At 44.0% G+C, this 15,991-nt stretch overlaps 1 protein-coding gene across 1 annotated transcript in view; it reads left to right on the top strand.

The window, feature by feature from the left end:
- Window positions 1-1,121: 1,121 nt before the first annotated feature.
- Window positions 1,122-15,991, top strand: part of sdc2 (syndecan 2) — a 45,461-nt gene continuing 30,591 nt past the window's right edge. Inside the window, exon 1 of the mRNA XM_061092890.1 lies at window positions 1,122-1,527. Within this exon, the coding sequence (XP_060948873.1) occupies window positions 1,468-1,527 (60 nt within the window). The 5' untranslated portion in view covers window positions 1,122-1,467. The remainder of the gene's footprint in view (window positions 1,528-15,991) is intronic.

A 15,991-nucleotide genomic window follows, 5' to 3' on the forward strand; every position in this document is an offset into this window, starting at 1 on the left:
CAGAACCAGAAGCCATGCATTTCAATTCTATGTTATTGTCTTCTCAACAACTGTAATTTCAACGCAATTATTGAAAAATAATCTTTGACGTTTCATTGTTTAAAGATATCCAGTAATACCAATGTTCTGGCAGGCTTTGATATTATTAGTATTGTTTTTTTATTCTGAATAAAACATTTCCTGTCTACAAACACTGTGTCAAGACACAGAAAGTTTCAGGTGTGTGTGTGTGTGTTTGTGTCACTTAACAACACACAAACACACACACACTAATCTAATCTAATCTAATCTTATCTGTGAAAACCCTTAAAGCAGAAGTTGTCAAAGAGCCCCGGGGACCCCCAAGGGTCTTTGAGGTGTTAATACACAAAAGGGGTAATAAGTGTTGAGGTAGAACATTTAAATGCATGAATTTACAAAACTAAGATAACACTCTTAAAAAGTAGTATTGTGTAGATATTTGGGGGGAGCTATCAATTTGTACCAGCAGGGGGCGACTTTGCCCATAAAAGGCTTAAATATGGAAACGCTCCTGTCAGTGTTTAATTCCAACTATAGTGTGTAGTGTGTTTATACGTCACACAGTATCTGTGTGTCTATGACTATATATAATATATATGGATGCACACACTGAATCAACAGACTGACCAATCAGATGTGTCCCTCATCCTGCAAGAGGCTTCATTATAAGTAATACACATTTAAAGCAGAACCAGGTAGATTATCGTTATAGATAAATGGCTCAATTAACTTCCCTCCCTGTGGAAAACAACAACAACAACAACAAAGCAAACAATAATAATCAATAATTATTGCCAATAAACCACCTAATTGGTTTGTTATGATTACTGTGTGTGTGTGGGGGGGTACTTTTGTTGAAGAGAGAGGGAGGGAGAGAGCGAGAAAGAGAGAGCAAGGGAGAGAGACAGGGAGAGAGAGAGAGAGAGAGGCAGAGAGAGAGAGAGAGGCAGAGAGAGAGAGGCAGAGAGAGAGAGAGCGAGAGAGAGGTGAAGAGAGAGAGAGAGAGAGACAGAGAGAGAGAGAGAGAGAGAGAGAGAGAGAGAGAGAGAGAGAGAGAGAGAGAGAGAGAGAGAGAGAGAGAGAGAGAGAGAGAGAGTAGAGCGGCGTGCGGCTCCAGCAGATCTCAGTGACACCACGCAGCACGCGGAGGACTTTGCAGATTGAACAGAGATCTTTATTTAAACTCTGTCACTGAAACAAAAACAAAGAGAAGCAGGAGAAGAAGAAGGAGTAAAGGAAGCAGGAGAAGGAGAAGAAGAAGTGTCGGGAGAGAGGAGGAGGAGGAGGAATATCCCCCAAAACGCAACACGTATCCGGTGGATCCAGAGAGAGAGAGAAGCGGCTGGAGCAGGAGAAGAAGAAGGAGAAGAAGGAGAAGAGGAAGAAGAAGAGGGGGAGACATTTGACATTTTAACGCGTTTTTTCACTGAATCGTTCAGAGGAATAATGAGGAACGTTTGGATAATTTTGACCCTCGGCCTCGCTGCCGTCCTCTCCGGGGAAAGGGTGAGTGCTTCTTTTGAGGGGGGGGGTAGAGCAAAGTTGAAAGTGTGTGTGTTGTTGGTAGAGGGGGGGGGGGGTCCACTCACTGCTACTTCTTTTATTCGCCTCGATACAGTTGCAGGTTGTTTTTCATTTGCTTTCAACGCGATTCTCTGCAAAAAGAAAAAGATCCTGCAACGTGTCCTCTGATGGAAAGACCAGGGATTGAACTGTGTGTGTGTCCGTGTGTATGTGTGTGGTTGTGTGTGTGTGTGTGGTTGCTGCCAGTTCACACTTCCACTGAAATCAGTGTCCTCAGGTCCTTTCAGATTAAGAGCTGGACGACGTGGCCACAGATTATGTGAAGATCAAAACGTTCATCTCGACGATTGTAGCGATAAATTGTTACATTGTTTTTCCTTTGAAGTTTTTAGACAGTTTTTTTGGCCCTTGAGTGAAGGTTGTGGTTTTTAACTCCTCATATACATCTGAGATTTAGCTCAATTAAGTTTCATATCGATTCATATTAATGGACTTTTGCTGTATTGCTAAAATAATGTTTGGCTGTTTTCACGTGCTCGTGCCTCCACTCTTTGTGTCCTCTGATGAAAAAACTGTGATTTGACTGTTTGGTTTGGACCTGATGTGGTCGTGGAATCCCAGCTCACTGCTGCCACATCACAAAGTCATCTTCACTGCAAGATTAAAAACGTTCACAACACCCGATGTTGATAATTATCGTGATCATTGTTGCATGATTATTCCTCTGAAGTTTAAATACAAAGTTTTTGTCCCTTGAGTCAAAGGTTGTTGGTTTAAAACTCTTATTCAGACAATGACAAACTTGTATAACAGTCTGACTTATAGATCACTTATATCTATTTACATATATCTGTCTTTTGTAATATTGCCATCGATTAGAACTATATGTGACAATTATTGATATTATTTTATCGCCCTGTTTAAGATGTTAAAATATGTCTGACATGCTCAGAAAGATCCTGCAGAGGTCGATGTGCTTCTCTCACTACTTCCATATCAGTTCAGCTTCAGTTTACTTTGGTTTTTGACACAGTTAAAGTTGACTCCACATGCTGGTTATTGTTAATATCTTTTTTTGCATGTGCGGACCCATAGTTTGACATCTGAAATGAAGGATGTGATTCTTAGTGAGTAAACAGGAGTATTACAGCTGCATCCATGTGACAGTCCTGCAGGTTCACGCTCATTGAAACAGATCGACTGAGTAAATGTCATCAGTCGTGGATGAATCTTTTCTGTCGTCTGCCTCCTGGTCGCAAAGTGTTGAATGACTGTGACATTTCAAAATGAAAAGCAGTTCCCCCACCGAGCTACATCCCACAATTTCATTCTCAATTTTCCTCCCATTCAAGAGCGCTCTGATTTAAAATCCATACTCGTCTCATTGCCTCATCCCTCTCTCTTCAGGTCCAGGGTTGCAGCTCTTCCAGCTCTGCGTGCATCAGCTCTGTGCAAATTGCCCGTGTTGTCGCTCTGACAGATTTTGGCACTTCCATGTGCAACCCCTGTCATTATTGTCCCCTCCTGTTGTTTCTCTGTGGGCTGTGACACGTCGCTTGGCGCGGCGCCGCCTCCTCTGTAGCAGCCGCTCGTCCAATTAGCTGATTCAGACACTGTTGTTCTAATGAGTCATTATTTTGCATGAGGTCACCACGGAATACTTTCTTTTTTTATACCAGACACTTGAGTTCTTCATTGAACTGAAACGGCCCAACCTGCTTCTCTGCTGCAAATCACAGCCTCAGGAAATAGTGTTGAGCAAATTGTTTTCCTGACACAGTGTCAACAGCAGCTCAAAGTCTCACAAAGGTAAAATGTTAGGTGGATGTTCTATGGGTCGCTTCAAAGTAGGATTTTTCAAATTGGAAAAGTTTGAAGTTGTTTATTTGAAGGGGTTATCTAAGTTTTGAGGGTAAGCTTCACTAGCATCCTGATCATCTATATCTACTTTCAGACATGCACTGAGGTCAGGCTGTTGTTCAGAACCAATGGATGTGTTGACCAAGTTTCTATCACGCGACACATGTGAAAGGAGCTGTCATACATGCAGAAGGCTGTCGTCAACTTGGAAAGACAACGCCAGTCGATAGCGTTTGGCGATAACTCATCATTGCCTCCTCCTCCTCCACCCAGGCTCCGCCCCTCACCTGAATGTCCCGATCTCTTCCTGTTGTCGTGACCTAGTCTGACCCGAGACAAACTCGTTTCCAGACATCAAAACCGACTTGGATGACACAGACCGAACACGCACACACTCTCACCTCATCAATACTTTCCTCCCCTGTGTCTGCCCCCCCCCCCCCGGAGGCCTGAGTGGAAAGGCACACATGACATTGATTGTCAATACTTGCACTGGTGTTGACAAGTGTGTGTTTGATAACCTGCTCCAGGCCCATCGCTCTGTGGTTTAATTATCCCGTCACATCATAGAGATGTATCGCAACTCCAAGCAGCTCTTTTGAAAAAGGTAGAGATGAAACCAGCTTCAGGAAATGATTTCACCACCGAGCAGGAGAACTGTTCTGTCTTTGTCACATTCCTAAAAGATCATAAACGGGATGATGTCAGTGTTCGTGTCTACATAACATTTAGATTCAAGATTCAAGATTTTTATTGTCAAATGCACAGAGATAACATGAAGCAGTCGCTGGCAATGAAATACTTGGGTCACAGGCTCTCTTTAAGCAATGCTCAGTAATTTCAACCAAAAAAATTCAATAAAAATAGAAATAGTATAAAATAGAATATCAATGAAATAGAATAAAATAGAATATCAAAAATTTAAAATGGAAAATAAAATATATATATCTAAATATATATCTTTATCAGAATCAGAATCAGAATTCTTTTATTTGCCAAGTATATTTGCACATACAGGAAATTGCCTTGGTGTCATTGGTGCAGTGAACATAAAACAACCATATAAAAACAACAATATATAACAAAATAGAATAAAATAGAATAAAAATGTATACAGTAACAGAGTTATGGGCACGTGCGGTGCTAACGTGCAGATTAGAGAGAAAAGTTAAACAACAATAGTTCAATCTGTGCAGTAGTGCAAATATTAAAATATGCTTATTACGGTGCTGGTGCAAATATGCCAGTGTGGTGGTTTGGTGGAGTTATTGCAGTTCAGAGGAGTTTAAAAGTCTTATGGTCTGGGGGACGAAAGTGTCTCTGAGCCTGGTGGTGTGGGCAAAAATGTTTATGGCTGAGGTGAAGGGGGTCTTTTGATCTCCGTTTATTAATTTTGCCTTTTGGTTTATTTGCATCCTCACTAGCAAAGCTACGCTGCTGTTTGGTTATCCTATCTCTTTTCCGGTGATCTCCACTTGTAGTGAACATGAAGCTGTGATCGTTTGCTCTCGGTGACGTTTCTTCAATCCTCTGCGTCCAAGAACTTTTGCCACCGAGGAGGAAGAGTTTGGCAGTGGCGCTCGCCGAGCTCGTCCCCACCCCCGCCGTGTTTTGGTGCACGCCACTCACCAGATGTCCCGGGTCTGTAATTTGTGTCATGTTATGGTGGGAAGCGTGGGTGTTTGCTCACCTCCTTTTTTACATCTTGTGATTTACGGGAGGGTTCTGCGTGCCGTCTCGCACTCTGGATGCCGCACTTAGAGGAATCACTTCAGACGGCGGAGGGTGGTAGGTGGGTGGTGGGTGGAGGGGCGGGTGGCGGGGGGTGGGGATGGTGAGTCTGGATTTGGTCTGGGCTTCGGAGGAGGTGAAAAAAAAAAACTGGAGCGTGATGGAACAGGGTTAGGCGGAGGGAAGTGGGCCGGCGGGAGGGGAGACGTTGCTTGGAATGTCCGAGGCTCAGGGGATTTTCAGAGACGACAAAAGAAAAGATTCCACACATCTGTTTGTGTTTTTCAAACCCGGCGTTTGTTCTGGCCTGACCCACATGACCGCCAGGATGATGCAGGGCCAAAGCTGCGTCTTATAGTCTTTTCTTCAAAAGGGCGAGTGAGGTCGGGTCGCTGTGATGAAGTGCCCTCGGATGGTCAAAGAGAAAGAGAGAGAGAGAGAGAGGGGGGGGGGGGGAAGCCTTATATTATTCCAAGGGTGAAGAGGCCAAAGCCCGGGACTTCAAGTCGGAAGCTCTTGATGGCTTTTCCGAAGGCAGAGGTGGGGGTGAAGGTGCAGGTTGTGTGTTGTCGGGTTGTGTGTTGTCGGGTTGTGTGTTGTCGGGTTGTGTTATCTGAGTCTCACAGCGCTATTTGAGTTTCCTCTTCCGACCTGAGAGCTAGTTTTTTGCACCTGCTGATTCGCTGCTAATGAAATGAACAGCAAACGCCGACCTTCCTCTCAACTTGAACCTTTTTTTTTACAGACGACGCACATCAGCTCTCTTGCAAAACACACACACACACACACACACACACACACACACACACACACACACACACACACACACACACACACACACACACACACACACACACACACACACACACACACACACACACACACACACACACACACACACACACACACACACACACACCTGCAGACATCATTCGTTCTTCAGATGTACCAAGTACAAAATAACTCACACTCCTATTTCCTTTCTGGTGGATTGATATGAAGGTTGTATGAATCCTGAAAGCATGTTATGTGTCCAAGGCTCTAGAGGTTTTCTTTTTTTTAAATCCTCCTCACACTCTCCAAGGCTTTTTAGAACTGAATGCAACACTTTACTTATTTCTGCTGCATTCCACGCGGCCTTCAGATCCTGAATGAGGCCTATACATCGGTTAATGTTCGTCTCATTCTGCAGCGATAGAAGCAGCATCCTTCAACCTGAGCACTCTGTCTCCAATCCACTTCACGATGATTAAGTGAATTGCTCATCAGCGGCGGGTTTAGCAAATGTTCGGCCTATTTTTCCCGTCGCTCTTTATTCGAGAGTATAAACGGAGGAGCAAAACACGAGAGGATAAAAAACAACGATGAGATAAAGGATGTGAGGGTATGAAAGGGGAGCGAGGGAGCAGAGAAGTGAAAGGAGGTGGAAGGAGGAGATGGGAGGAGACGTGTGACTGCTCCTCCTCCTCTATATTTAATGATGCTCTTTTATTTTTGCATTAACCTAGAATTCCTCAAAGTGACGACACAACCTGCTCCTCCTGCAGAGCCACCGCTTTATCTGTGTCCTTATGTCCGCTCATAAATCCACCTCTGACACACACGTGGGGGGGGGAAAGCAAATTTCTTCCTCCTTGCTCTTGTTCGTCTCCTTCGGGGGGGGGGGTGCATTCACTCTGTTCCTGTCTGCCTGGCATTATGCAATCACTAATGGATTCTACAGAAGGCAGGAGGCCACTCGCTCACTCGCTGCTGCTGGACCACTGAAAGCACCCAAACCCCTCCTCTCTCCCACTCTCCCTCTGAATCCATCTGTGTCCACGCATGAACTCTTGTTTTGTCACCACTCAGCCACGTGCACGGGCAGATATAGACACATTTGCACACAAGGTCTCATGCCTACCCCCCCCCCCTTTGTGTGTTGAGTCATCTTTCCTGTCATTGCCTCAGAGTCTTTAGCGACAACCATACAGTGTTTTCTAACTAAAACGATATCTGTCCACACCAGCGTTTTAGCCCCAAACGAATACACCTGAAAACGCATTGTCACTGCACACAGGAGTTGTCGCATATTGCACAGGTTGTGTTCTTCTGGAAGGGGGGGTGGGTCATGTGACAGGAGCCTGACGAATCGGAGAAGGCTACGTCATGCCCGAAAAGACCAAATCACTTTCTACGTCATCGTGTCCAAACTTCAGTTTCTCCTCGACCAGACTACAACGCTAACCTGGAGATTTTAAACTCTCCAACTCTGGAGTGTGGTTGCCAGAGAATTGAATAAATAATTCAAATAAAAAACGTAGCAGTGAAGATGTAGCCGCATTTGCACATACGGACCCCTGAATGACATCACCCACCATCTTGCCACGTCTCTGTGGCAGCGTGGTCAATCCGCTGCCTGTCATTGCCACAGTGTGTTGGACGAAGTCTGAGAACAGTGGCACAATATTTCCTCTCCGGCAGCTGGAAGGAATGAAGGCAAAGGATGTATTCATTCTCCGGTTTTTCCTCCCACACACAAGATGCACCCCTTATTTTTTTCTTTTCACCCCCCCTTCCATTAACATGTGAGTTGTCTAACATCTGCAGGACGTATGTGTGTTTGAAAGAAACTGCCCCCCCTCCCATCTCTCCCTCTCTCTCTTCCTCCTCCTTCCACCTCCTCCTCCTCTCTCTTGTTGACGAGTTCTGGAAGAGGCTCGTACTTTGGCAGCGACCCGTGCAAACTAGTAAAGACTCACAAATAGTCTGTTGACTGCGCATGTGTTTGTGTGTGTCCCCACTTTTTTAAATGACTCTGGATATGTGTGTGTGTGTGTCTCACTTGCCATCAGACCTATCAGACGACCAAAACCTGCATGTGGCAATCAGGGTGAAAATATTTAGACGCAGCAGACCCCGGCCATTACTTCTTTCTCTTTCTTCCTCTTTTCCCACCCTCTTTATTCTGGGTTTTCTTCAATTTTAATTAGCTTAGCAAATGGAAACTTCCTTGGCAGCACTGTGGTGGTGGGGGGGATTGTGGTGGTGGTGGTGACAAAGAGAAATGGGGGAAAGCCCTGTGTCAGGACGTCTGTTTTCTTCCCCTCTTTCTTTCTTTCTTTCTTTCTCTCTCCTTCTCTTTCTGTCTTTAACTACCCCGCTGCCTTCCAGATTCAGCCAGCAAGGGGGAAAAAGAAAGGAGAGATGAAGGAAAGAGGGAGTTTGGAGGGGAGAGTGCGAACCTCCCCTACCTCCCCTTTTGGTTGTTCAGGTTTTCCCAGGCTGTGCGTCGCTGTGTGAGGTGTGAAGAGCGTCTCACCCAGCGGGGGGGGGGGGGGGGTGACGGATGCAGAGCCATGTGGTAAACAGGGAGACACTGATGGTGTTTTGGTTATGTGACTGCCAGACTGGGCGGCTTAGTGAGCAGTTGGGAATTTGTAGGAATACGTTGAGAGGTGTTTTGTGCGTTCGCTTTTTTGTCTTTAAATAATTTGTTTTGTCAGATCGACAGTCACATCTATTTTTAAACGCCGACTTGAAAAGCTGCTAGAAAATGACTTCAAATTATTAATTGTTCATTAAAGTAGTAGCACAGTTGATTGATCTGTTTTTCACTTCTAATCTTAAACCAACATGACATCAGTTAATTTGTGCATTTGAGTCAAAGCATCTTTTCAACCACTAACAATCTCATGGTATCTAAACGACACTATAGCCTCATTATTGTTCGGGTTGTAGCCTTTAATTGCTCTCGTAAACCTCGGTCACACTTTAATACCAAAGTGGCTCCATAAAACCCAAATGGAGTCTGGAGCAGGGATGAAGAAACGGGATAAAGATGTTTATTTGACTCAAATTGAGTAATATTGGAAAAATGATCTTACGAGTTGTGGTTAGGGCTTTTGAAAAAATGTCTCCCACTTCACAAAGCAAATAGCTGAGTGTTTACAGGACTGATGAATGATTTTGGGTTGATATTTCAGGACATTCTTCAAATTCGAAGATCTTTGCAGTTGAACCGATTAGATTTTCACTGTGACCAAGTTTTGCAAAAAGCACTTTCCTGATTATTTTTCCACACCATAACTCAGGAACAGAAGAGCACATGGTGAATATTCCCATTTGGTTGTTGTTGGTGATACACAAACTTTCACCCGGGCTCAAAGATGGTCTAGAGGTCAAAAGTCAAGGTCATTTTGACCTAAGAAGAACTTAATTTATTTTCTTCAGATAAATATCTAATATGGTACACCGATAAAGTGATAACAATTTATATACGAACTTTCGACATCATAATCTTCTGCAAAAACAGGAACTGAAGGCTATTTCCTGCAGCTTGATTGGCTGGAAGGGGAGAGACAGTATTACCAGCTTGAGATTTTTATTATCCAAACCCATCTTATTGCTGTATTGTCTAATTCATAGCATTAAATGATCAACAGGCATCGTTGCTGCAAGTTATGTAAATCTTAAATTCTGACATGGGACCGCTCACAGATTACTCCATCTAAGATCAACGCTTTTCCTTTACAGCTGTATTAAATGTCTTTAGGGGAGAATGTGGTCGGTTCAAGTTTTGTTGCTCTGCTCGTTAAAGGATAAAGTGAAATCGAACGCAGCTTGTGAAACCGTCCTGGTCGACTTGGTTCTGCGGCACAGACGGTGACTCCAGATCCGAAACTTGTTCCATCTGTGTGCGATCCAAGAAAAATGGCGGGTATCTGAAGCCAATGATGTCAACGAGCTCTTTCCATCCAACTCCCGAGATCGCTGTGGAAAAGGGCAAGGCACATTTAACACATCTGTGCTCACTCATATTTACGATTGGGCTTTATCGTCTCTAAAGGCGCCAAATTGATATCTGCCCCATTCCACCGAGCACAGAAATGTGCTGCTAATGTCTGTACTTCCCATTATTTCTCCCTCGTCTCGAGTCAAAACAGCGCTGAACGAGCCGGAGGGTGTAAATCAGGCTTTCTGTGCAGGGTGTATCACCAACCGCAAATTATACTGCGTGCAGTCGCTCAGTTTAGAGCCGTTTCCATGGGAAGAACGCAGGGATTCCAGAGGGTATTTAGGAAAGCTGATGAGCTGGAGTGGGACATTTATTAGTCAAATCCCCACATAGCACTTTACCCTCTAAATGTCTGGTGCTGTGTGAAGTCTTCTTCCACTGACAAGAGTGTTTTACTTTTAGCTGTTAGGTTTATGCCTTGTCGTCCGTGCTCCTCTGGCAAGCACTTAGAGAACTTAGAACTTTGGAAACATGGCTGGCCTAGTTTTAGTTTGAACTCCCCTTTCCTGTCGTCTCCTGAGTACTTCAACCTTTCAATGATTTCCTCATGAGCGCATAACATGCTATTTAATAATAAGCTTTTTGATTCCTCGCTCGGATGTGCATTCTTCCCCTAAACGTGTATTTTCACATCCTAGTTTTTTAATCTCACTTTAATTTCAAAGGCAGTGGCGACGGCTGACTCTGCAAAGGTTTACCTCATTTCCTTGTTTTGATTCGGAGGAACTGTCGTATCAAGACCTCAGATCCGTATCCAGATGTTCCCGTGAGCTGTTGTGGCAGACGTCCGATGTTTGAAAGCCTAAACTCTGACCGCACTATCAAACCGGTCCAGACAGTGAGTCACTCTGTCACAGCGAATGAGCTCAGAGCAGGAAAAAAAAAATAACGCTTGGAGTTGAGTTTCGTTTGCTACCGAGGATCAGACTGAGGCTCATTTCACACCAAGTCTGAATCTAATTTATAGTCTTTAGTCTGAGAAAACAGGTGGGAGCTGTGGAGACGTTCATCTTCCTTTCTTTTTTTTTCTCCTCACAAAAAAATACTGTGGAAAAAGTAACACCTGTGAACAGAGCTCCTCCTGTGAACGGAGCATTAATCTCCATAGCCTCAATGTTTCTATTGCTTTATTCTCTTTCTGCTACACTATGGAAAATAACACCAACGTGTACAGGGCTTTATATGATTGTTTTTCCAGTTTTGTTTGCTTTCATTTTACAATGATACAGCATTTCTTTTCCAGAAGAACATCAGATGTGGTAAGAAAGGATATTTGCTGAACAGTGGCCTCACATATGGGGATTGTGGCATGATGATGGTTCTTTCTAAACATCTAAATATAGATAAAGTGAGGAGTGGTTGGACAAACATAATTTAGGAATATGAAGAAAACGGCTACTGGTCGTAGTGAGTTCAAAACTGAGCAATGCTGTGTTTTCGTTTTTTATTAAAAGTTGTGCTTTGCTTCAAGAAAGAAACTCATTTAAATTAGTTGTTGATCCAGTTAATTATCACTAAAGATAAAGACAAAAGCTAAACTTCACATTGCATGAGCTGAAACTTTCAAATATTTGCCATTGTAGCTGTTGATCAACCGACTCAACATGTAGTCGTCCTACAGGAATGGAAAAATGATAAACAACAGCAAAAATGTGCCAAAAACATAATCATCAACATCCTGACTTCTGCAGATGTTCCACATTATGCAAATATATTTATATTACCAGTTTGTTGCGGCATTTACAAAAAAAGAAGAAACAAATCCAAATCTAATGAGGCCTCATACAGTCGTAGTGTCGTGGCTGTTAACATGATCACAGGCTCTAAAGAGGCGACTCCACCAGGCGAGTTAATCTTTACTAATGCATTCTGTTAACAGCCATCTGTGATCTCCACACCGACTGTAAACCCCTCTCAGCCGAGCCCGACGTGGCACACAGCGCCCCCCCCGGCCCCCCCGGCAGCCGCTCCTCCATTACGCCGAGGGATTGGGTTTATTATTCCGCCCTGAGAGGCTTTAGATGAGTGAAACCGTGTCAGATGGAATCCATTTTGATTTTGAATGCAAATACCGCCGACTCGCTCATTACGGGGCGCTCTCCATTCCGGTGCCCGGCCACACGGCACTCTTGATGGGTGGAACGTTCTCATTGGACGGATCTCTCAGGCAAACAGACAGCGCCAGTCCAAATGTGTCATTACTGCAGTCAGGTACTGCAGTTGACCTTTTGAACCCCTTTACTGGGACTCTATTTCTGCATGGTTGACTTCTTGTAGGTTGCCGGCTTTGCTGCACTTGGGGTTTGGATATTGGAAACTGAATAAACCCATAAAATTCTAAGCACATTAAAACTTCCACATTAAATACACTTCACTCAATTGGACTTTTGAGGACAAACTGAGCTTTTTTCACGTTGTCCTCAGTGACACTCTGTCTTCTGCTTTCTTCCATCCTCCCGGGCTCCAGCTCCTTCCCCCCCCAAAAAATAAGCCCTTTTGACAGAAGCATCAGCCAAGGTCACTGCTTTCACTTCTAATCCGAATCGCTTCCATGCGACGGTTAAACCGGTTTTCATGGTTATAATGGAGGCTGGCGTGGCAGGGAGCAAAGCTTGATTACTTTGATGGTGATAATTTCTTTAATGGAGTCACTGGGTGGCGGAGAGAGGAAGTGGCTGCACCCCCGTGACTCTCCAGACTCCGCAGGACGTCCTCTCTGTCCTCCTGAAGACACTGGAGCCTCTACAGGGGTTTTTCAGATTCATCCCGAAGAATTAAACAGCGGATATAAAGAGAATGAAGGATCTGCCAAAGCTTTAAGCAGCTTAAAGCCTCAAAGCTTCACAACTTTTCAGTAACATAAGTGATTGTCTCCCATACAGGTTTTTACCGGTTATCCCACTGATGGACCATTGGTTGCGTTAAGACCATGAGGGCGACTCCACTGGTTGCAAAATGATATTAATTTCTATAGAAGCCTTGAGAGAAGGATCTAAATATGGTTGTTACTAGTTTCCAAAACCCAAAATGCCAGACTCTGGGCTTCAAAAATGGAGTTTCACAAGCCAACGGGTTACATCATGGTGGGCTGTCATCTGGTTAAGGAGCATGTAACTGTAGCAGTGGGCTAACAAAGGCAGACAGAAAGAATACTGTAACAGATGTTGGAATTAAAATATGTTTAGATTGGTTTTCCAGATGTTTTCTTTTATTTTTTGAGGGAGGAAATCCACTCGGCTTACAAGAGCTTTTTTCGTTGAACTTATTCAAGGGAGATATTTGCACATCCGTCAGTCTCAGGTGCACGTGCATTGGAAAATGTCGCTTGAGCCTTGAGAAGAGATTCCACACTCTGCTCTTGCTCAGCATCAAAAGCTTATTGATCATCCGAACATTCGTCCCTCTGGACCTTCATGGAAACGTCCGTATGATCGATATGTTTTGATGCTGAGCAAGAGCGCTGTGCCAGATCTTTATTTTTCCAGCCAGAACTAAGTAATTCTTGGCTTCTCTGCAGCGACAAATGACTTCAACCATTGGATGAATCGATGATCAAATTCGTTGTCTGTGTTTCCGAGAGACGTAGTGAAGTTTCTGTCACGGTGTTGAGCCCAGTCAAACCTGCACAGGATCTCCACTGACATTACACTTCAAGATCACCTCAGCAGTCCTGGAGAGGAAAACAGTTTTATAACGTCTGCTTCGGCTCTCTCTCTCTCTCTCTCTCGAGTCTTCGTAAAGGCTGAGAAAATCTCTCGGCTTGGGCTCAGCAAAACCTGTGTGACAAACCAGGGCCATAGAGGAAGAGACAAGGATGTTTACCAGACGGGAAAAGTCAACAAAGCTATTAAGTTGCAAGAAAACTCTGAATATCCCGGCCTCAGCTGCAGCGGTTTGATTATTCCGTTTGCCGAGACCTCTGACACGTTGAAAGATGAATAATAAATTGGCGGAATATAGTGTTTAACTGGATGTCTGAACATTTTTGATGTTTCTGTGTATGAGAAAAGAGGCTTTAATCATTTTATCTTATCATATACACAGTGACTTTGCCTCTCTCATGCTTTTAAGAGTCATTATCAGTAATCTTGCGGAGCGACGCTGTGGCATCCCGCTTTTACAATGTGCATCTAATGAACTCCTGTGACCTCAGCACATCTGTGTGTGTGGCAGACAGAGCTGCCCACACATCTCTGAGGAGTCGATTGAAGATGCCTGTTTTGAAGATGATTGCTCAACGCTCCCCCTCGGCTTTTGTTTAGTGTGGTTGCACTCCACAAGAGGCTTTATGACACGTTTTCTTAGACCTGCAGTGCAGAACAGGCTGGAAACACAAGTTCCCTGGTGGGGTTTTCTTTGTCTTCAATAAGGAATGTATCACCACAACATGGCAGAAGTTTTTTATTTTATTTTGCCAGATATCATCGATTAGAGCTCAGCGTTTCATCTCTGTTTTCACACATGAAAACATCCAGAAAATGTCTGGAAAATTGGTTCAGACATTTTGGCGAAGTTTCAACCTTTCACATACGGAGACCAAAGATGGAGAATTTCCAGGTCAGACCTACAACAGAAACATTTATGTCCCTGCTACTTGTTTGAGAATTTAAATGTCATCCCTTATCGCCACAAGCTCTCGAATCTCATCGTCTTCCCAAGTTGGCAGCTTTGACAACTATGGCACCTCTACCAGTTTCTCGTCCATCGCGTGTTAGCGGCATGATCAACACACCGACTTGCTCGCTGTGAATATTCACGACATTTTACGAGAGGTTTTGCCGGAAGAGACATTTGTGTTCTTCTTGTAATCTTCAGGAAAATGTCCGTACTTTACTGCTTGTCCGAAAGCCTCTTTATTATTTTCAAAGGTTCCCTGTGATTTGCAATTGCAGTGTCCGAACATATCCTCTAATTTTTTCCCCTTACAACCACTCACAAAGCCTCTTCTGAGACCTGGGCCTCCCCAGCAGCCCATCAGCCAGGGAGGTGGTGGTTAATTAAAACCTGGAGCACAGGGTGGAGCGTCAGTCGGCCAGCATCTTGTGTTGTTTCAAGACCTTTCAGGGAAGCCAGACTGCAGTGTGCACAAACCACACATTCTTGCAGAATTACAGCTGAGGGAAAGAATTGGGGAAAGGCCGTGTTGCGAGCTCGGGAGCAGAGGTTTGGCAGATGCATTAAAAGCCATTTTTAGCTGCAGGAGTTTTGTTAGTGATCGCTGTCCTGCGTCCAAAAATGGAGAGAACGCACAAAAAAAAGAAAAGAAAAGATTGGGCTCCTGCTAATTATGTGTTCTCTCGGCTGAAATTGTGTTTTCTGTCTTGATAACTGGCACTTCTTCAAAGTCCCAGCTTATTCTTCCACAAAGTCATTAAAGATTGAGAACGCAGCCTAACTGTAGAGGTGCCGGCCTATTCTGGTTCCCAGAATTAAATTATTTACATAGTACGGACCATGAACGAGAACTTCACCTCATCACTTTCAAATGGAAGCCAGAGGCTACAAAAAAAAACACACTGACACAATATCCCCAAGAAAGCAAGACAAGATTATTTTTGTTGCAATATTATGGATGAAAACCTCAATCGATCTTTCATTCCACACAATACAAAAAAAAGCCTTGTTCAGTTACAGACGTTTCAGAGCTGGACATGTAACGGACCCTAGGATGTTGTCAAGAGCGATGAGAGTTGTCTACCTATATTTCTGAGTTTACTTCTGTGTTGTTGGGCTGATAAGAGAAGAATGCATCAAGCAGCTGGTTTGCATGTGTGAACCATGGAAGCGTTTTCTCCTTTTGTTGTGGAGCCGTTTGTTTTGCACCGGATCTGAGCGGACGGAGCTGCGGTGCGTCTGTCAAACATCACTCACATGTGCAGAGACGAACACACATGTACACAACAAGGGCTCGCTCTTTGTGTGATTGGTGTTTGATCCCTAAGAAGGAGGGGGTGTATTCTCCAAAACAAAATCACATTTGTTATTTCCCATACAGGGGTTTATGAAGCAAAGAAAGATCTGGAGTTTTGCCTGAATCGCTGCTGCACGTGCAAAACAATCTTCCAAGCGAATCATAAT

The sequence above is a fragment of the Limanda limanda genome, chromosome 19, assembly GCF_963576545.1.
Source record: "Limanda limanda chromosome 19, fLimLim1.1, whole genome shotgun sequence".
Lineage (NCBI taxonomy): Eukaryota > Metazoa > Chordata > Actinopteri > Pleuronectiformes > Pleuronectidae > Limanda > Limanda limanda.